Source organism: Pelodiscus sinensis, chromosome 12 (genome assembly GCF_049634645.1).
Source record: "Pelodiscus sinensis isolate JC-2024 chromosome 12, ASM4963464v1, whole genome shotgun sequence".
NCBI lineage: Eukaryota > Metazoa > Chordata > Testudines > Trionychidae > Pelodiscus > Pelodiscus sinensis.
In genome coordinates, this window is record NC_134722.1 from 37,892,956 (window position 1) to 37,911,494 (window position 18,539).

Sequence of the window (18,539 nt, forward strand, 5' to 3'; positions counted from 1 at the left end):
TCTTCAGCACTCCCCCCCCCTGGTTCCCATTGCCTCCTCCAGGCAGATACAGAGGCGACCCCTGGGCCCACCATGTCCCCCAGCCCTACGGCTGCTGGCCCCTACTGCTTTTCCATTCCTCTCCTCTCCCTTCCCTTCCATTCCTCCCTAAGCTCCCTTTGCACACCCCAGGCAGGGGCACTGAGGCAGTTTAGCTTGGATGTACCTGAGCCACTCTCAGCCTACCTCCCTATCTCTTCCACTCCCCCACTGGGCTGACAACCCAGTGGTACTTCCCTGTTTTTTGAGGCCCCACCATGTGAGGCTCAGCAGGAGTGCTAGGGCCAGGTCTTTTCCTCTGTATTTTGCTGCAGCTGTGCCCCCATGTTCGCCCTGGCAGAAATCAGGAGGAGAATGTGACCCACCACACCCATGCAAAAGTTAGGCACCTGAAGTGTTTCTTGTGAGCAGCGGTTCATGTAAGCTGAGCACTTACAGGTCACCCAGGAGAGATTCAGCTGTGGTCCAGCTGAGTAGCAGAACACTCACAGCAGCCCATAGCCAGCAGCATGTTTCTATTGGTGGTACCTGCCTCAGTGCACATAAAATGTATTCTGCACATGGATAAAAAAATAGAGGGATCACTGCTTGTGAGCATACATATGTGACTACTGCCACACAGAAGAGTTGCCTGTGGAAGGGGGCAGAGGCCACCTGCATGGATTTTAAGCCAGCGGTGGGCAAACCGTGTCAGACCTTCATTTTCTGCTGGGGAGCAGGATCAGTAGCTTGCCCCACTTTGGCGCTCAGCTGAGGAGCAGGGGCAGGGCCTTGCCACACTCAGTGCAGCTCCTGGAATCAGAGGCAGTCAGGGGACTCTGCACACTGCCTCTCACCCCCTGAAGCACCACCTCTGCAGCTCCCATTGGCAGCCAATGGACTCTGCAGGGGCAGCACCTGCAGTGGGACAACATGCAGAAATCCATGGCCCCACTTCTGCATGGGAGCTTGGGGCCACTGCTTCCAGACCCCATGTCAGGTAAGTGCTGCCCTTATTTTCCATCCCTGAGTCCCTCGTGTCCTCCAAACCACTGCCCTGATCTCCCTGCCATTCTCCAAACCCTTCATCCTCAGCCTGAGCACAAAGCCTGTGTAACCCGCATACCTAGTGTGGTTCACTGTCCCGGGGAGTGGCACGTAGAGCACTTACAGCCAGAGATAAGAAGGGCGCTCTGCAGCCTAAGGTGAGAGTCAGGTGGCTTTAAAGCTCCTGCTGTAGCCACTTCTACACTAAGATACAGAGTTCCTAGGTTCAAATCTGCCTGGTGGTGGTTACACCTGCACCCCCCACCTGTGTACCCCTACCCCAGCCAAGAAACACCTACCCAACCCCTCAGGAGCATCCCCTGTACTAGGGAGGCTAATGTCGTCATTCGAACTTGCAAATGAAGCCCGGGATTAAAATATCCCGTGGATTAAAACTTCCATGAGTAACAGTTAATCTGAACTAAGGATTTAGTTCGGATTAACTTTAAACTGCTGTGTGCAGCCCACGGGAAGGTAGTTCGAACTATGGGGGATTTAAAAATGGAGGCGCCCGGGAACATGCAAATAAAGCCTGGGATATTTTAATCCTGGGCTTCATTTGCAAGTTCGAATGACTACATTAGCCACCATAATTCAAACTAGGGTGGCAGTGTAGACATACCCATAGGCAGTTTAAGAGTCCTGGATAGATATGAGATAGGGAGCCTAACATGAGGCAGCAGCACACAAAGGTACCTACTTACTTTTAGAGCAAGAATTTGGGTGCAGCTTAGGTGTCTACACAGTTGCGCAGCAGCTGAGCAGGAGTTTTTGTGGATCACCGTGATGCCTAAACATGGGATTTACGCACCTAAGTTACACTCTTTGAGGCACTAGCTTTGGTGTCAGGCACATGCACCTGTTTTTACCTCCTCTGAATTCTGTGCTGAGTGGCTGTGGTATGTACAGACTACAGTCACTCTCAGTTCACGCCCAGGGGTACTGCACGCTTGCTGCATCTGCTCTTGCTGGACCACCAACTAAAATACCCCAAGAAGGATTGTTTTGGAACCGGGGTGCTGCCGCTCCATCTGGCTTGAAGAAGTAATAACAAACACCAAATACATGGTTCCCCTCAGCAGCACTGCCCATGACAAGATGTTCCAGCACCCCTTTACTGGAGTTCCGGGGCATTTTGCCTCATTGTAAAAACAGGACAGGAGAAAGGAAATGTTCTATTCACTGGATGACCCCAAAATTGTATCTCAACCGCTATTCTGGATCTTCATCTAGCATATCTTGAATACTGTGTACAGATGTGGTCTCCTCACCTCAAAAATGGTATTTTGGCCTTGGAAAAGGTTCAGAAAAGGGCAACTAAAATGATTAGGGGTTTGGAACGGGTCCCATATGAAGAGAGATTAAAGTGACTGGGACTTTTCAATTTAGAAAAGAGGAGACTGAGGGGGGATATGATAGAGGTCTATAAAATCATGAGTGGTGTGGAGACGGCCGATAAAGAAAAGTTATTTATTAGTTCTCATAATAGAAGAACTAGAGGACACCAAATGAAATTAATGGGTAGCAGGTTTAGAACTAATAAAAGAAAGTTCTTCTTCACACAGCGTGTAGTCAACCTGTGGAACTCCTTGCCAGAGGAGGCTGTGAAGGCTAGGACTATAACAGAGTTTAAAGAGAAGCTAGATAATTTCATGGAGGTTAGGTCCATAAAAGGCTATTAGCCAGGGGATAAAATGGTGTCCTTGGCCTCTGTTTGTCAGAGGCTGGAGAAGGATGGTAGGAGACAAATCGCTTGATCATTGTCTTCAGTCCACCCTCTCTGGGGCACCTGGTGCTGGCCACTGTCGGCAGGCTATTGGGCTAGATGGACCTTTGGTCTGACCCACTACAGCCGTTCTTATATTCTTATATCAGTTCTGTGGCTCAGAATCTTCTTTTTACAGCTGTTTAAAATTGAATGTGACTCATTTGCTGGGAGCTGTAGCCACAACCCCAGATTTGTACCACAAATAGTATGTGCCACTAGCACACTGGTTTTCAACTTGTGATCAGTGGACCCAGCGAGGGGGGAGGACCACAGACAATGTCTAAGATTTCCAAAGAGGTCTGCACCTCCCCCTCCCTTTGACATTTGTTAGGGTTCCACAAATGAAAGAAGAACCACCTTAGTAGCATGTACATTTTCAGCCCACTTGACTCTGTGCACTTTGAGGCTGCGTCTAGACTGGCATGATTTTGTGCAAATACTTTTAACGGAAAGGTTTTTTCCGTTAAAAGTATTTGCACAAGAGAGCGTCTATACTGGCATGTGCCTTTGCACAAAAGATTTGCTTTTGAGCAAAAGCATCCATGCCAGTGTAGATGCTCTCTTGCGCAAGAAAGCGCCGATAGCCATTTTAGCCATCGGGCTTTCTTGCGCTGGAAATTAACGTTGCTGTCTACACTGACCCTCTTGCGCAAGAATATTTGTGCAAGAGGGCTTAGCACTGAGCGGGAGTGTCAGAGTATTTGCACAAGAACAACTGATTTTGTACACTACAAAGTCAGTGTTCTTGCACAAATACTTGCAGCCAGTGTAGACAGGTGGCAAGATTTTGCGCAAAATCATGCCAGTCTAGACGCAGCCTGAATGTTCACCTTGAAACAGAAATGCTACAGCAGCCTTTTTTTCCCTAGAGCCTGGTGGCATTCCCCATCTTGCTCACAGCAGCATCACGTCATCCTTGTAAAGTGAAAGTCTTATAATCCCTGATTATTGGGTTTGGAAGGGCACGCAGGGGAGAGATGTGCGGCGTGAGCTTTTTCCCCTCCTAGCTTTGTGCAAAAGAAAAGTGATATTTTCCCCACCCCAAGAACATGTGTGAGATTTCAGCTAAAGTATGTCAGTATCCTGTCATTTATTTGACTGCTTCCATTATCGATGGTGTGAATGGTTTTGAGACCAAAGCACAGAAACACTTCACCATGTAGTCTAGGAGGTAAACTATCACTCTGTTTGTTGATTGGTTGATAAATTCAGAGCATTACTTTCAATTTATGTCAGAAAAAGACCTGACCTAGTTCGAGAGTTAATGAAGACCAAAGCAATAGCTGAATAGCCCTTGCTCAGATTTGAAGGTAGGTAACTGCAGTCCAGCCCAACTGCAGCTTTTCCAAGCTCAGCAGCCAATAGCTCAGTGGTATCGTTATACTATTGTGGGAAGAAACAAGCACCTCTAGATAATGTGACTTTAAGCTGTTTGCTAAGAAGAGGAAAACACTTGAGAAATTTCCCCTATAAATGTCCTTCTTCTGGCAGCACCTGAAATGTGCAAACTGTCATTTAGGCCTAGGGAATCATACGACAAGGCAGTCTCCTCAACTTTCCTGTTAACAAGGGATGGGTGATTGATGGCACTTCTTGTTATTAAAATGATGGTGCAGCCACCCAGGCCAGAAGCCACCCTCCCTTTCATGCAGCATGGCTGTGAGAGCAGCTTGTACAATGGGGAGATGCCAATGCCACAGGGAGATTTGGGGTGAGCTGAGGCATGCAACAGTGACAGGTATAGCAACAGAGCACTGAATACACCAGACACAGATTTTGAGGGTGAGGAGAAATGTTCCAAATATCTACCAATTACTGAGTATTTCTGTGAGTAAATACACCTCAAAAGGGTGTTGTATTAGACATTCAGTAAAAACATAAGAAAATAAGAATGACCATATTGGGCCAGCCCAGCATCCTGTCTGCTGACAGTGGACAATGCCAGGTGGGCCAAAGGGAATGAATCAAACAGGTAATGATCAAGTGATCTCTCTCCTGTCATCCATCTCCACCCTCTGACAAACAGAAGCTAGGGACACCATTCCTTACCCATACTAGCTAATAGCCATTTATGGACTTAACCTCCATGAATTTATCTAGTTCTCTTTTAAACCCTGTTATAGTCCTAGCCTTCGCAACCTCCTCAGGCAATGAGTTCCACAGATTGACTACATGCTGTATGAAGAAGAACTTCCTTTTATTTGTTTTAAACCTGCTGTCCATTAATTTCATTTGGGGGCCCCTCGTTCTTATATTATGGGAAAAAGTAAATAATTTTTCCTTATTTCGCTGTCTCCACACCAGTCATGATTTTATAGACCACTATCATATCCCCCCTTAGGCTCCTCTTTTCCAAGCAGAAAAGTCCCAGTCTCTTTAATCTCTCCTCATATGGGACCCATTCCAAACCCCTAATCATTTTAGTTGCCCTTCTCTGAACCTTTTTTAATGCCACTATATCTTTTTTGAGATAAGGAGACCACATCTGTATGCAGTCTTCCAGATGTGGGCGTACCATGGATTTATATAAGTGCAATAAGATATTCCCTGTCTTATTCTATATCCCTTTTTTAATGATTCCTAACATCCTGTTTGCTTTTTTGACTGTCGCCGCACAGTGTGTGGAAGTCTTCAGAGAACTATCCATGATGACTCCAATATCTCTTTCCTGATTAGTTATAGCTAAATTAGCCCCCATCATATTGTATGTATTGTTGGGGTTATTTTTTCCAATGTGCATTACTTTACATTTATCCACATTAAATTTCACTTGCCATTTTGTTGCCCAATCATTTAGTTTGGTGAGATCTTATTGAAGTTCTTCACAGTCTGCTTTGGTCTTTTACTATCATGAGCAGCTTAGTATCATATGCAAACTTTGCCACTTCACTGTTTACCCCTTTCTCCAGATCATTTATGAATAAATTGAATAGGATTGATCTTAGGACTGACCCTTGGGGGAAATACCTCTAGTTACCCCTCTCATTCTGAAAATTTACCATTTAGTAGTACCCTTTGTTTCCTGTCTTTCAACCAGGATACTGAACAAAACCAAGTATCAGAGGGGTAGCCGTGTTAGTCTGAATCTGCAAAAGCGACGAGGAGTCCTGTGGCACCTTATAGACTAACTGAAGTGTAGACTAACTGACATGCATCTGACGAAGTGGGTCTTTGCCCACGATAGCTTATGCTCCTACACTTCAGTTAGTCTATAAGGTGCCACAGGACTCCTCGTCGCTTTTGAACAAAACCAGGATCTTTCCTCTTATCATAGAATCATAGAACCATAGAGCTGGAAGAGATCTCATCAAGTTCAGCCCCCTGCTCTAGGCAGGACCAATCCCAACTAAATCAACCAGCCAGGGCTTTGTCAAGCCGAGACTCAAACACCTCTAGGGATGGAGACTCCACTACTTCCCCAGGTAACCCATTCCAGTCCTTCACCACTCTCCCAGTGAAATAGTTTTTCCTAATAGCCAACCTGGATTTCTCCCACCACAACTTGAGACCATTGCTCCTTGTTCTGCCATCTGTCACTACTGAGAACAGCCTCTCTCCATCCTCTTTGGAACCTCCCTTCAGGAAGTTGACGGCTGCTATCAAATCCCCCCTCACTCTTTGCTTCTGCAGACTAAACAGACCCAACTCCCTCAGCCTCTCCTCATAGGTCTTATGCTCCAGCTGCCTAATCATTTTGGTTGCCCTCCGCTGGACCCTCTCCAATGCATCTACATCCTTTTTGTAGTGGGGAGGTGGTCTCACCAAAGCCAAATAAAGGGGAATAATGACATCTCTGGATCTGCTGGCAATGCTCCTCTTAATGCAACCTAATATGCCATTAGCCTTCTTGGCTACAAGGGCACACTGTGGACTCACATCCAGCTTCTAATTCACAGTAACCCACAGATCCTTTTCTGCAGAACTACTACTTAGCTAGTTGGTCCCCAGCCTGTAACAATGCTTGGGATTCTTCCGTCCCAAGTGCAGGACTCTGCACTTGTCCTTGTTGAACCTCATCAGATTTCTTGTGGCGCAATCCTCCAATTTGTCTGTCACTCTGGACCCTATTTCTGCCCTCAAGCGTATCTACCTCTGCCCCTAGCTTAGTGTCATCTGCAAACTTGCTGAGGGTGCAATCCATCCCCTCATCCAGGTGATTAATAAAAATACTGAACAAAACTGGTCCTAGAACCAAACCTTGGGGCACTCCGCTAGAAACCGACCGCCATCCTGACCTCGAGCCATTGATCACTACTCACTGGGCCTGGCCTTCTAGCCAGCTTTCTATCCATCTTACTGTCCATTTATCCAATCCACATTCCCTTAACTTGCTGGCAAGAATATTGTGGGAGCCCATATCAAAAGTTTTGCTAAAGTCAAGGTATATCATATCCACTGACTTTTCCATGTCTACAGAGCCAGTTACCTCATCATAGAAGCTAATCGGATTGGTCAGGCATGGCTTGTCCTTTGTGAATCCATGCTGACTATTCCTGATTACTTTCCTTTCTTCCAAGTGCCTCAAAATGGATTCCTTAAGGATCCCTTCCATGATTTTTCCAGGAACCGAGGTAAGACTGACCGGCCTATAGTTCCCTGGATCGTCCTTCTTCCCTTTTTTGAAGATGCGCAATACATTTGCCTTTTTCCAATCATCCGGGATCTCTCCCAATCTTCACAACTTTTTAAAGATTATGGCTTATCCCACGACAACTTAATTTACATAAGAGCCTTTGGTGTGGGACCTTGTCAAAGGCTTTCAGGAAATCTAAGTGCTCTATATCTTCTGGATCCCCCTTGTCCACATGTTTATAGACCCCCCTCAAAGAACTCTAATAGATTAGTAAGGAATGGTTTCCCTTTATAGAAACAATGTTGACTTTTGCCCTACAAATTATGTTTTCTATGTGTCTGACAATTTTATTGTTTACTATTGTTTCAACTAATTTGCCCGGTACTGATGTTAGACTTACTGTTCTGTAATTGTCAGGATCGCCTCTAGAGCCCTTTTTAAATATTGGCATTATATTAGCTATCTTCCAGTCACTGGGTACAGAAGCGGATTTAAAGGATAGGTTACAAACCATAGTTAATAGTTCCACATTTTCGCATTTGAGTTCTTTCAGAACTCTTGGGTGAATGCCATCTGACCCTGGTGAGTTGTTACTGTTAAGTTTAGCAATTTGTTCCAAAACCTCCTCTAATGACACTTCAATCTGTGACAATTCCTCAGATTTGTCACTTACAAAGGATGGGTCAGGTTTGCGAATCTCCCTAACATCCTCAGCTGTGAAGACTGAAGCAAAGAATTCATTTAGCTTCTTTGCAATGACTTTATTGTCTGTAAGTGCTCCTTTTGTATCTTGATCATCCAGGGGCCCCACTGGTTGTTTAGCAGGCTTCCTGCTTCTGATGTACTTAAAAAACAGTTTATTACCTTTTGAGTTTTTGGCTAACTGTTCTTCAAACTCCTTTTTGGCTTTTCTTATTACATGTTTACACTTAATTTGGCAGTGTTTATGCTCTTTTCTATTTACCTCACTATGATTTGACTTCCACGTTTAAAACGATGCCTTTTTATCTCTCGCTGCTTCTTTTACATGATTGTTAAGCCATAGTGGTTCTTTTTTAGTTCTTTTACTGTGTTTTTTAATTTGGGGTATATATTTAAGTTGGGATTCTATTATGGTGTATTTGAAAAGTGTCCATGCAGCTTGCAGGGCTTTTACTTTAGTCACTGTACCTTTTAATTTCTGTTTAACTAACCTCCTCATTGTTGCATAGTTCCCCTTTCTGAAATTAAATGCCATAGTGTTGGGCTGCTGTGGTGTTCCATATTCCATCACAGGAATATTAAATGTTGTTATTTTATGGTCACTATTTACTGTTATGTTTACCTCTTGGACCAGATACTGTACTCCACTCAGGACTAAATCGAGAATTGCCTCTCCCCTTGTGGGTTCCTGTACCTGCTGCTCATAGGAGTACATGGTTATATTTTATTATTCACACAATATGGTCATGCAAGACAGTCTACAGCCGTTCTTTTGAGTGTCAGTACTGTTCTATGAGTCTGAGAGTCAGTATTGTTCAGTATTGTTTTGATTGCTCACCCCTCCAGTCCTCTCTTTCTAAACGATACATTTTAGTGCTGCATTTCCTGCTCACAGCACCTCTGCCTCTAGGGGATTGTGGGGCTAGGGCACTTGCCTGGCTTTGATGAGTGAGCTCATAAAATCTAGTCTTGAAACAGTTTCCATCCAACCAAATGAAAAGGAAAATGAATGTCAAAAACCATTTCAGCAACAGTGAACTTTGAGATACTGCTAGGAAGAGATTTTCATGTAGTATGAAATGTTTGCATCCATGTACACACAAACACATGCAAACACCTCCCCCCTCCGATATGTGTACATCTACAGAAAAGGGAGGGTCCTAAGCCACAACCCAAGGAGGCTGTATCATTCCCAGGCTGCAGATTAGGCCCATTTGTGGTGTGTAACTTTTAACCTGTAAAATTAAATGTTGTACCCTACCTCTTCCAGTCTTCCTCAGACTCCCAGAACTCATAGACAATGAACGTGACTCCGTCTGGGAGCCTCACTGCAGTTACACTGAAAAGGATGAGAGAGAGAAATGAAAAGGAAACACAAATGTGTCCTAGGCAAGACAAGCTGTTCTAGCCTCACTCCTGGATTGGGGGCAGCAAGCGATGACTTGTCATGACACGCAGCAGCCAGAAGTGCCACAAATCCCGGCTCCTCACATCAGACCTGACACTAATAATGATTAATCTGATACTGAAATGCTCTGCCAGGCCACAAATCCCACTCCCAACTATGGGAGCTGAGGGCATTCTGCACATTTCAGGATCAAGACCAAAGGCTTATACAGCACAGTGCTGGATCTTGGATTCAGGATTTCTTCACCTCACAGGTTCACAAGTTAGTGGCCTCTATCTGAGCCCACCATGGAGACTGACGCTGGAGCACAAAGGATTCAAAAGTTTCCGTCACGGTCATGCCCCATAGTGAACAGACATAATGTATAAACAGCCAGCTGTGAACTTGTTGCACTAACTCAGCGCTGCCTGAAATGTGGAGCTAGACTCACAAAGCTGCTGTGTCTTCCTCAGTGCGTGAGCATTAAATAGTTTAGCAGAAGGCAAAATACAGACTATCAGGTTTGCCTGCCCAAGGCCTGGGGAGAGATCAGATACATCCAATCAGAGCAGAGATTGCGTCTGAGTCGTCTATTTGGGGGGGTAAGTGGAAAACCTTGCTCCGAATGAGCTAATAAGTCTGTCCCAGGAGCTCCCATTCACTGACTTCACATCATTCACTGGCACCTTCTGGGATGGGAATTGCATGGGAAAGCCCCCACCTAATACGCCTGCTGCAGAGCAAATGGCTCCCCTCAACTCTGCTTTGGCTCTTGTGTGTTCAGATACGAGCATCTTAACTCTCACTGCTTTTTCTTCTACTGAGCTCTGAGAGGCTCTGACACATGCCCTTATCCCCATCCACCATTTAGAACACTGACTCCATTGTGGGCCCCTATCCCTGATGGTCTGCCCTCGCTGAACAGACTGCTGTACGCACATAGATAAGCAGCAGTTACTGGATTACATCAAAGGAGGGCTCACACAGAAACAGCCATTACGGTTCTGAGCACCCTTAAATTGTGAGATTTCTGATCTGGGGCTGTGGGCGGAGCCATTATAAAGACATAATTTGGACACTGATCCAGGTTTCCATTTCAAATTGTCCTTGCCCCTTTCTGCACAGTTTTGAGGGTTATTGAATCTGGGGGTTTGATTCAGGCTGTCTGCAGACCACACCTAGAGCTGTGTTCTGTACATGCCATTTGTAATTGGCAAAGCTGTAGGCATTTAAGTACCTAAAGCAATATGGCTGTGTCTACATTGGCACCCCTTTCCGGAAAAGGGATGCTAATGAGACCAGTCGGAATTGCAAATTCTGCGGGTGATTTATATCCCCCGCGGCATTTGCATGAACATGGCTGCTGCTTTTTTCCAGCTCGGGGTTTTGCCAGAGAAAAGCGCCAGTCTAGACGGGATCTTGCGGAAAATAAGCCCTTTTCCGGAAGATCCCTTATTTGCAATTCCGACTGGTCTCATTAGCATCACTTTTCCGGAAAGGGGTGCCAATGTAGACACTGCCTATGTGTTAAACTTGGAAGAGACATATTCTTTGAAACAATCACTCCCAGAGGTGGAGAAGCATACTTACTGGAAACAGTCTCTCTGTCCTGCCACATTCTTCAGGTATTGCTTAAGGGAGCTGCAGAATTCCCCAAGGTGCTTCTGGGAAACTGTCATCTCATTCCGTACCAAAAAGAGATACTGAAAAGACAATTCAAAACAAATCAACAAAACTCGGGGGTTCTAATACAACTGGGAAATAAAGCTGGCAGATTTCTTTGTTTATGTCACAATCACAGTCTTGGCAGTCACCTGCTGTCATTTTTACATTAGTCTTATGCTCTCTCACTCTATTTAATTACTTGTCACGGAAGGCCTGCTTTCACCAAACAACAGCGAAGCAAGCACCATTTAGTAGATAAAATACTCAACTGGAGGCCAGGAGCCATTGGTTCTATTCCTAGCTCTTTCACTGCATGTGACTTTGGGCAAGTCACTTCAGCTCTGTTTCAGGCCAGGGCAGTCTTTCACCATGCAGGAGTAAAAGAGCACAATGAAGCTCTGACCTCAGAAGGGGCTTCCAAGTCTAAGTGCTGCCATAGTACAAATAAAAACCATGTAGTGATTTTCTTTGTTGATATTAATTGGACTTTCCCAGTGAACCTGGTAGTGTTTGTAAGTGCTGAGCAGTAAATCTTTGAACATTTTTGCTTTAAATTCACATGCATCAAACAGTAACTCTAATGAAAGTTTCTTCAAAAGATTATGGCTACAAATCACAGCTTATGAGAAAGATACTGTGAATAAGTGTATCCTGTCTCTTCTCTAGGACCACAGAGTGCAACTTCTGGGTTGGAGTATTGTCAGCTTAAAGGGTGGTGGCAATCTACTCAATGTTAAAAATGATCATTGTCTTGGGTCTCCCAGGGAAGGAAAGCTAAGAGGGAGTATGTCTACACTACAAAGTTAATTCGAACTAACCAACGTTAGTTCGAATTAACTTTAATAGGTGCTACACTAGCGCTCCGCTAGTTCGAACTTAATTCAAACTAGCGGAGCGCTTAGTTTGAACTAGGTAAACCTCATTCCATGAGGACTAAGCCTAGTTCGAACTTACTAGTTCGAATTAAGGGCTGTGTAGCCCCTTAATTTGAACTATTGGGAGGCTAGCCCTCCCCAGCTTTCCCTGGTGGCCACTCTGGCCAACACCAGGGAAACTCGTATGCCCCCCTCCCAGCCCCGGAGCCCATAAGGGGCACGGGCTGGCTACGGTGCCCGTGCCTGGTGTAAGCCTGTCAGCACCCAGCCAGCAGACCCTGCACCTGGCACGGATCGAGCCAGACACCCGATGCCCCCCAGCCCTCCCCATCTTCCCGGGACCAGGCTGGCGGCTCCCGGGAGCTTGCCCAGGACCGCAAGAGGCCGGCACCCACCTGGTCCAGTGCAGACATCGTGGACCTCGTCCACAACCTCCACACTAGGCACAGGAAAGCGGCCGTTTAGGGCAGGAGAGCTGCCAGCCTGGCCACCCAGGAGCAGGTTTGCATGAAAATCAAGGGGGTCCACTGAGACCCCCTGAGCCCTGAGCTTAGAAGGGCCGTACTGGGTCAGACCAAAAGTCCATCTAGCCCAGTAGCCTGTCTGCCAACAGTGGCCAACCCTAGGAACCCTGGAGGGGATGGACCAAAGACAGTGACCAAGCCATTTGTCTCATGCCATCCCTTTCCAGCCTTCCACAAACTTTGGGCAGGGACACCACTCCTACCTCCAGGCTAATACCACTCCATGGACCCATCCTCCATGAATTGATCTCACTTCTCTTTAAACTCTGTTCTAGTTGTAGCCTTCACAGCCTCCTGCAGCAAGGAGTTCCACAGGTTTACTCTTTGCTTTGTGAAGAACAACTTTCTGTTATTAGTTTGAAGCCTGCTATCCATTCCTTTCCTTTGGTGCCCTCTAGTCCTTCTATTATGGGAACTAATGAAGAACTTTTCTGTATGCACCCTCTCCACCCCACTCGTGCTTTTATAGACCTCTATCATATCCCCCCTCCATCTCCTCTTTTCTAAGCTGAAAAGTCCCAGTCTCTTTAGCCTCTCTTCATATGGGACCTGTTCCAAACCCCTCATCATTGTAGTTGCCCTCCCCTCTCCCACCCTCTCTCCCACCTCCTTTTCCCAGTCTCCCCCAGTTTTGTTCAATAAAGAGAGATTCTATTTTTGAACACAATTGTCCTTTATTTTGTACATCAGGAAGGGGGGCTAGGGAGGGGTAAGTGGAAGGAGGTGAGGGAGGAATGGGGTACGAGCCCCCGATGGGGAGGACTGGGCTGGCTCTGCGGGCTTCTGGGGGTGGAAGCTCTCCTGCAGCCCCCCAATTGCCCCCTCTCCCCAGATGGCAGCCTGCGGCAAGTGCAGGCGGGCTGATGGCCGAGTGCTGTGATGTGCCCAGTGTGGGTAGTCCGGGCACTCCAAGCCAGGACTGCTTTGCAAGTGGGGCACCCCTGAGAACTGTCTGTCTGGGGTGGGGGTCGGGTCCCTTTAAGCACAGCCCTTGGCTAGCCTGAGACAGCAGCTCCATGCTCTAAGTCCTCATCTGATGCCCTGCCGGCACTGCTTCCGGCCATCCTTAACCCCAGTTTAGGGTCCACTCTGTGTGGACATGGTAATTCGAATTAGCAAAATGCTAATTCGGACTAGTTTTTTAGTCTGGATGCGTTAGTTCGAATTAGCGCTGTAGTGTAGACATACCCAGAGAGACCAGAAATTCTGGAGTTACCTGAGGTTTGAGTATTTCAAAGCAATCCTTCTCAACTCATCTCATATGACCTGAGATAAGCCACAGACCAGACAGAAATATAGACCAGTCAGACCCACCACAGCACCTGGAAAAATCATGGAGGAGTCTATTTTGAAAAAACTGAAGGAGAGGAAAGTGATCAGGAAGAGTCAACATGGATTCACCAAGGGCAAGTCATACCTAACAAAGCAAACTGCCTTCCATGATGAGGTAACTGCCTCTATGGATATGAGGAAACCGGTGGATGTGACGTTCCTTAACTTTAGCTACGTTTTCAAAATGGTCTCCCAGAGCATACTTGCCAGCAAGTTAAGAAGTATAGATGGGGTGAATGGTCTATGAGGTGGATAGAAAGCTGGCAAGATCAGTGGGTTCAATGGGAAATCAATGGCTGATGTCTAGTTGTCAGCCAGTATGAAGCAGAGCATCCCAAGGATTGATCTTGGGGCTGGTTTTATTCAACAGGCTCTGGATGTGGGAATGGATTGCACCTTCAGCAAGTTTGCAGGTGACACTAAGCTGGGGGAGAGACGGATATGTTGGAGGGTAGGAATAGTGACCTAGACAAATTGGAGGATTGGGCCAAAAGAAATATGATGAGATTCGACAAGGACAAGTGCAGAGTCCTGCATTTGGGATGGAAGAATCCCAAACACTGCTACAGGCTGGGGGCTGACTGGCTAAGCAACAGTTCTGCAGAAAAGGACCTGGGGATTATAGTAGATAAGAAACTAGATATCACTCAAAAGTGTGTCCTTTTCGCCAGAAGGTTAGCTGAATATTGGGCTGCATTGGTAGCAGCACTGCCAACAGATCTAGAGAAGTAATTATTTCCCTCTATTCAGCACTGGTGAGGCCACATCTGGACTACTGCATCCAGTTTTGTGCTCCCCACTACTGGAAAGGATGTGGACAAAAGGGCGAGAGTCCAGAGGAGAACACCAAAATGATAAAGGGGCTTGGGTGCATGACTTACAAGGAGAGACTGAGGGATTTGTGTTTGTTTAGTCAACAGAAGTGAAGAGTGAGGGGGTTTTTGATAGCAGCCTTCAGGATCCTGACCAAAGGAAGAAAGAAGAGTAGCAAAATACACACTCTGGACTTCAGAAAAGCAGACTTCGACTCCCTCAGAGAACTGATGGGCAGGATCCCCTGGGATGCTTACATGAAAGGGAAAGGAGTCCAGGACAGCTGGCAGTTTTTTAAAGAAGCCTTATTGAAAGCACAGAAAGAAACCATCCCAATGCGCAGCAAGAAAAGCAAATATGGTAGGTGACCAGATTGGCTTACTTGAGACATCCTTGGTGAGCTTAAACACAAAAAGGAAGCTTACAAGAAGTGGAAACTTGGACAGGTGACTAGGGAGGAGTATAAATATATTGCTTGAGAATGCAGGGGAGTTATCAGGAAGAGGAAAGCACAATTGGAATTGCAGCTGGCAAGGGATGTGAATGATAACAAGAAAGGTTTCTACAGGCGTGTTAGCAATCAGAGGGTGATCAGAGAGGGTGTGGGGCCCTTATGGGTTGAGGGAAGAAACCTAGTGACAGATGATGTGGGGAAAGCTGAAGTACTCAATGCTTTCTTTGCCTCTGTCTTCACGGACTAGGTCTGTTCCCAGACAAATGCACTATAGGCAACTCAGTATAGGAAGAAGGTGGACAGCCCTTCATGGGGAAATAACAAGATAGGAACTATTTAGAAAAGCTAAACATACACAAATCCATGGGCCTGGATTTAATGCATCTGAGGGTACTGAGTGAGTTGGCAAATGTCATTGCAGAGCCTTTGGCCTTTACAACGGTCCATGGAAAAATCATGGAGGGGATCCTCAAGGAATGCATTTTGAGGAACTTGAAAGAGGGGAAAGTGATCAGGAATAGTTAACATGGATTCACAAAGGGCAAGTCGTGTCTGATCAATCTGATTAGCTTCTAGGATGAGGTAATTGGCTCTGTGGCTCTGGGAAAGTCAGTAGATGTGATACAACTTGACTTTAGCAAAGCTTTTGATACGGTCTCCCACAATATTCTTGCCAGCAAGTTAAGGGAATATGGATTGGATAAATGGACTTTAAGATGGATAGAAAGCTGGCTAGACTGTTAGGCCCAATAGGTAGTGATCAACGGCTCGATGTCAGGTTGATGGTCGGTTTCTAGCGGAGTGCCCCACGGATCTGTTCTTGGACCGGTTTTGTTCAACATCTTTATTAATGACCTGGAGGAGGGGGTGGATTGCATCTTCAGCAAGTTCACAGATGACACTAAGCTAGGGGGAGAGGTAGATACACTGGAGGGCAGAGATAGGGTCCAGAGTGACCTGGACAGATTAGAGGAGTGGACCAAAAGAAATCTGATAAGGTTCAACAAGGACAAGTGTAGAGTCCTCCACTTGGGACGGAAGAATCCCAAGCATTGTTATAGGCTGGGGATTGAATGGCTAAATAGCAGTTCTGTAGAAAAGGACCAGGGGATTACAGTGGATGAGAAGCTGGATATGAGTGAACAGTGTGCCCTTGTAGCCAAGAAGATGACTGGAATATTAGGTTGTATTAAGAGGAGCATTGCTAGCAGATGCAGAGAAGTGATTATTCACCTTTATTTGGTTCTGATGAGGCCACATCTGAAGTACTGCATCCAGTTCTGTGCCCCCCCCCCCCCCCCACTACCGAAAGCATGTGGATGCTTTGTAGAAAGTCCAGAGGAGGGCAACAAAAATGATGAGGGGGCTTGGAGCACATAACTTAAGAGGAGAGGCGGAGGGATTTGGGTTTGTTTAGTCTGCAGAAGAGAAGTGTGAGGGGGGATTTGAGAGCAGCCTTCAACTTCCTGAAGGGAGGTTCCAAAGAGGATGGAGAGAGGCTGTTCTCAGTAGTGACGGATGGCAGACCAAGGAGCAATGGTCTCAAGTTACAGTGGGGGAGGTCTAGGTTGGATATTAGGAAAAACTATTTCACTAAGGGTATATGTACACTAGCCCCCTACTTCGAACTAGGGAGGCTAATGAGAGCGACTAAAATTGCAAATGAAGTGCGGAATTTAAATATCTGCACTTAGCATGTTCCCGGGTGGTCGCCATTTTGGAAATTGACTAGCCCGGAGTAACTGCCCGCGTCTACACGTGGCAGTGAAATGAGAGTTCAAAGTAACCCCTTAACTCGAATTAGCTGATACTCCATCCCTAGAGGTTTTTAAGTCTCGGCTTGACAAAGCCCTGGCTGGGTTGATTTAGTTGGGATTGGTCCTGCCTAGAGCAGGGGGCTGGACTTGATTACCTTCTGAGGTCTCTTCCAGCTCTATGGTTCTATGATTCTACCTGAAGGGGGGGAGTTCCAATGAAGATGGAGAAAGGCTGTTCTCAGTGGTGACAGATGACAGAACAAGGAGCAATGGTCTCAAGTTACAATGGGGGAGGTCTAGTTGGATATTAGAAAAAACAATTTCACTAGGAGGGTTGTGAAGCACTGGAATGGGTTACCTAGGAAGGTGGTAGAGTCTTCATCCTTAGAGGTTTTTAAGGGCAGGGTTGACATAGCCCTGTCTGGGATGAGTTAGTTGGGGTGGGTCTTACTGCAGGCAGGAGGTTGGACTAGATGACTTCCTGAGATAACTTCTACCCCATATTGTCTACAATTCTATGACCTGCGTCAGAGTACAGCTTACCTCCGTTTAACACAAACTAGGTGTAGTCTCACTGTATAGCAGAAACAAATAAGCGACAGAGATGGTGGAAAGCTTTGCATGTGTTACACTACCTAAACCACTGGCAATTCGAGCTTCCTATACTAATGTCCCTCATGTAAAGGTCTGATTGTCATGCCTTTGAATCTAGGCCTGTGAAGTGCTGTACTGCTCACAGTGCTTTAAAATGTGATGTGATGAAATGCGTTTACATTCTTTGCTTTCTTAAGCAGACACTACATGTTACCCAAATCTCATGGTATGCACAATAGTATGAAAATTGCCTAGCTCCACTGTCTGCTGGATATTATGATACAGATACAGCCCTGTCAAGCAAATTCAAAGTGCATCAGAGAGTCCACTCCACAGAGTAATGTAGAATGAAAACAATAGACCTAAGCCAGGAAGTAAGTGTGTGTGTGTGTGTGTGTGTGTGTGTGGAGAGCAACTAATGAAGGGTGAACATCTCATGAATACCTTTTTGTAATGTCATTAACTATTTGTGAATGAGAACATCAAGGGACAGGCTAAACTCTGGCAACAATATTTTTGCATAGTGCCTATCAAATCTAATTAGATAGGCAATCTGTTTCAGGCATGTGTGGTGGAAGGGAACATGGAACAAAAGACAGTGAATTTTGATATAATTTACTGCAGTGAATACCAGTTACATTGCAGGTAGAGATTACTTCTTGTCATACATTTTGCTACCTTCGCACTGTGGTGCTTAATGATAGACTTGAGACCAAATTTATCCCTGGTGTAATGCCACTGAGAAATAAGAGGAGGACATCTCCCTCTGTGGAAGGTTTGAACATAAGAATAGCCGTACAGGGTCAGACCAAAGGTCCATCTAGCCCAGTAGCCTATCTGCCGACAGTGCCAAGTGCCATGGAGGAGGTGGACTGAAGACAATGATCAAGTGATTTGTCTCCTGCCATCCATCTCCAACCTCTGACAAACAGGCCAGGGACACCATTCCTACCCCCTTTTATGGACCTAACCTCCATGAATTTATCTAGCTTCTCTTTAAACTTGGTTATAGTTCTAGCCTTCACAGCCT

General features: G+C 45.9%; 1 protein-coding gene across 1 annotated transcript in view; it reads right to left on the reverse strand.

Moving 5' to 3' along the window:
- NECAB2 (N-terminal EF-hand calcium binding protein 2) overlaps nucleotides 1-18,539 on the reverse strand; it is a 378,362-nt gene that overhangs the window by 7,031 nt on the left and 352,792 nt on the right. Inside the window, exons 10-11 of the mRNA XM_006133911.4 lie at nucleotides 11,086-11,198; nucleotides 9,370-9,447 (exon numbers count right to left, since the gene is read on the reverse strand). Coding sequence (XP_006133973.1) covers nucleotides 9,370-9,447; nucleotides 11,086-11,198 — 191 coding nt within the window. The remainder of the gene's footprint in view (nucleotides 1-9,369; nucleotides 9,448-11,085; nucleotides 11,199-18,539) is intronic.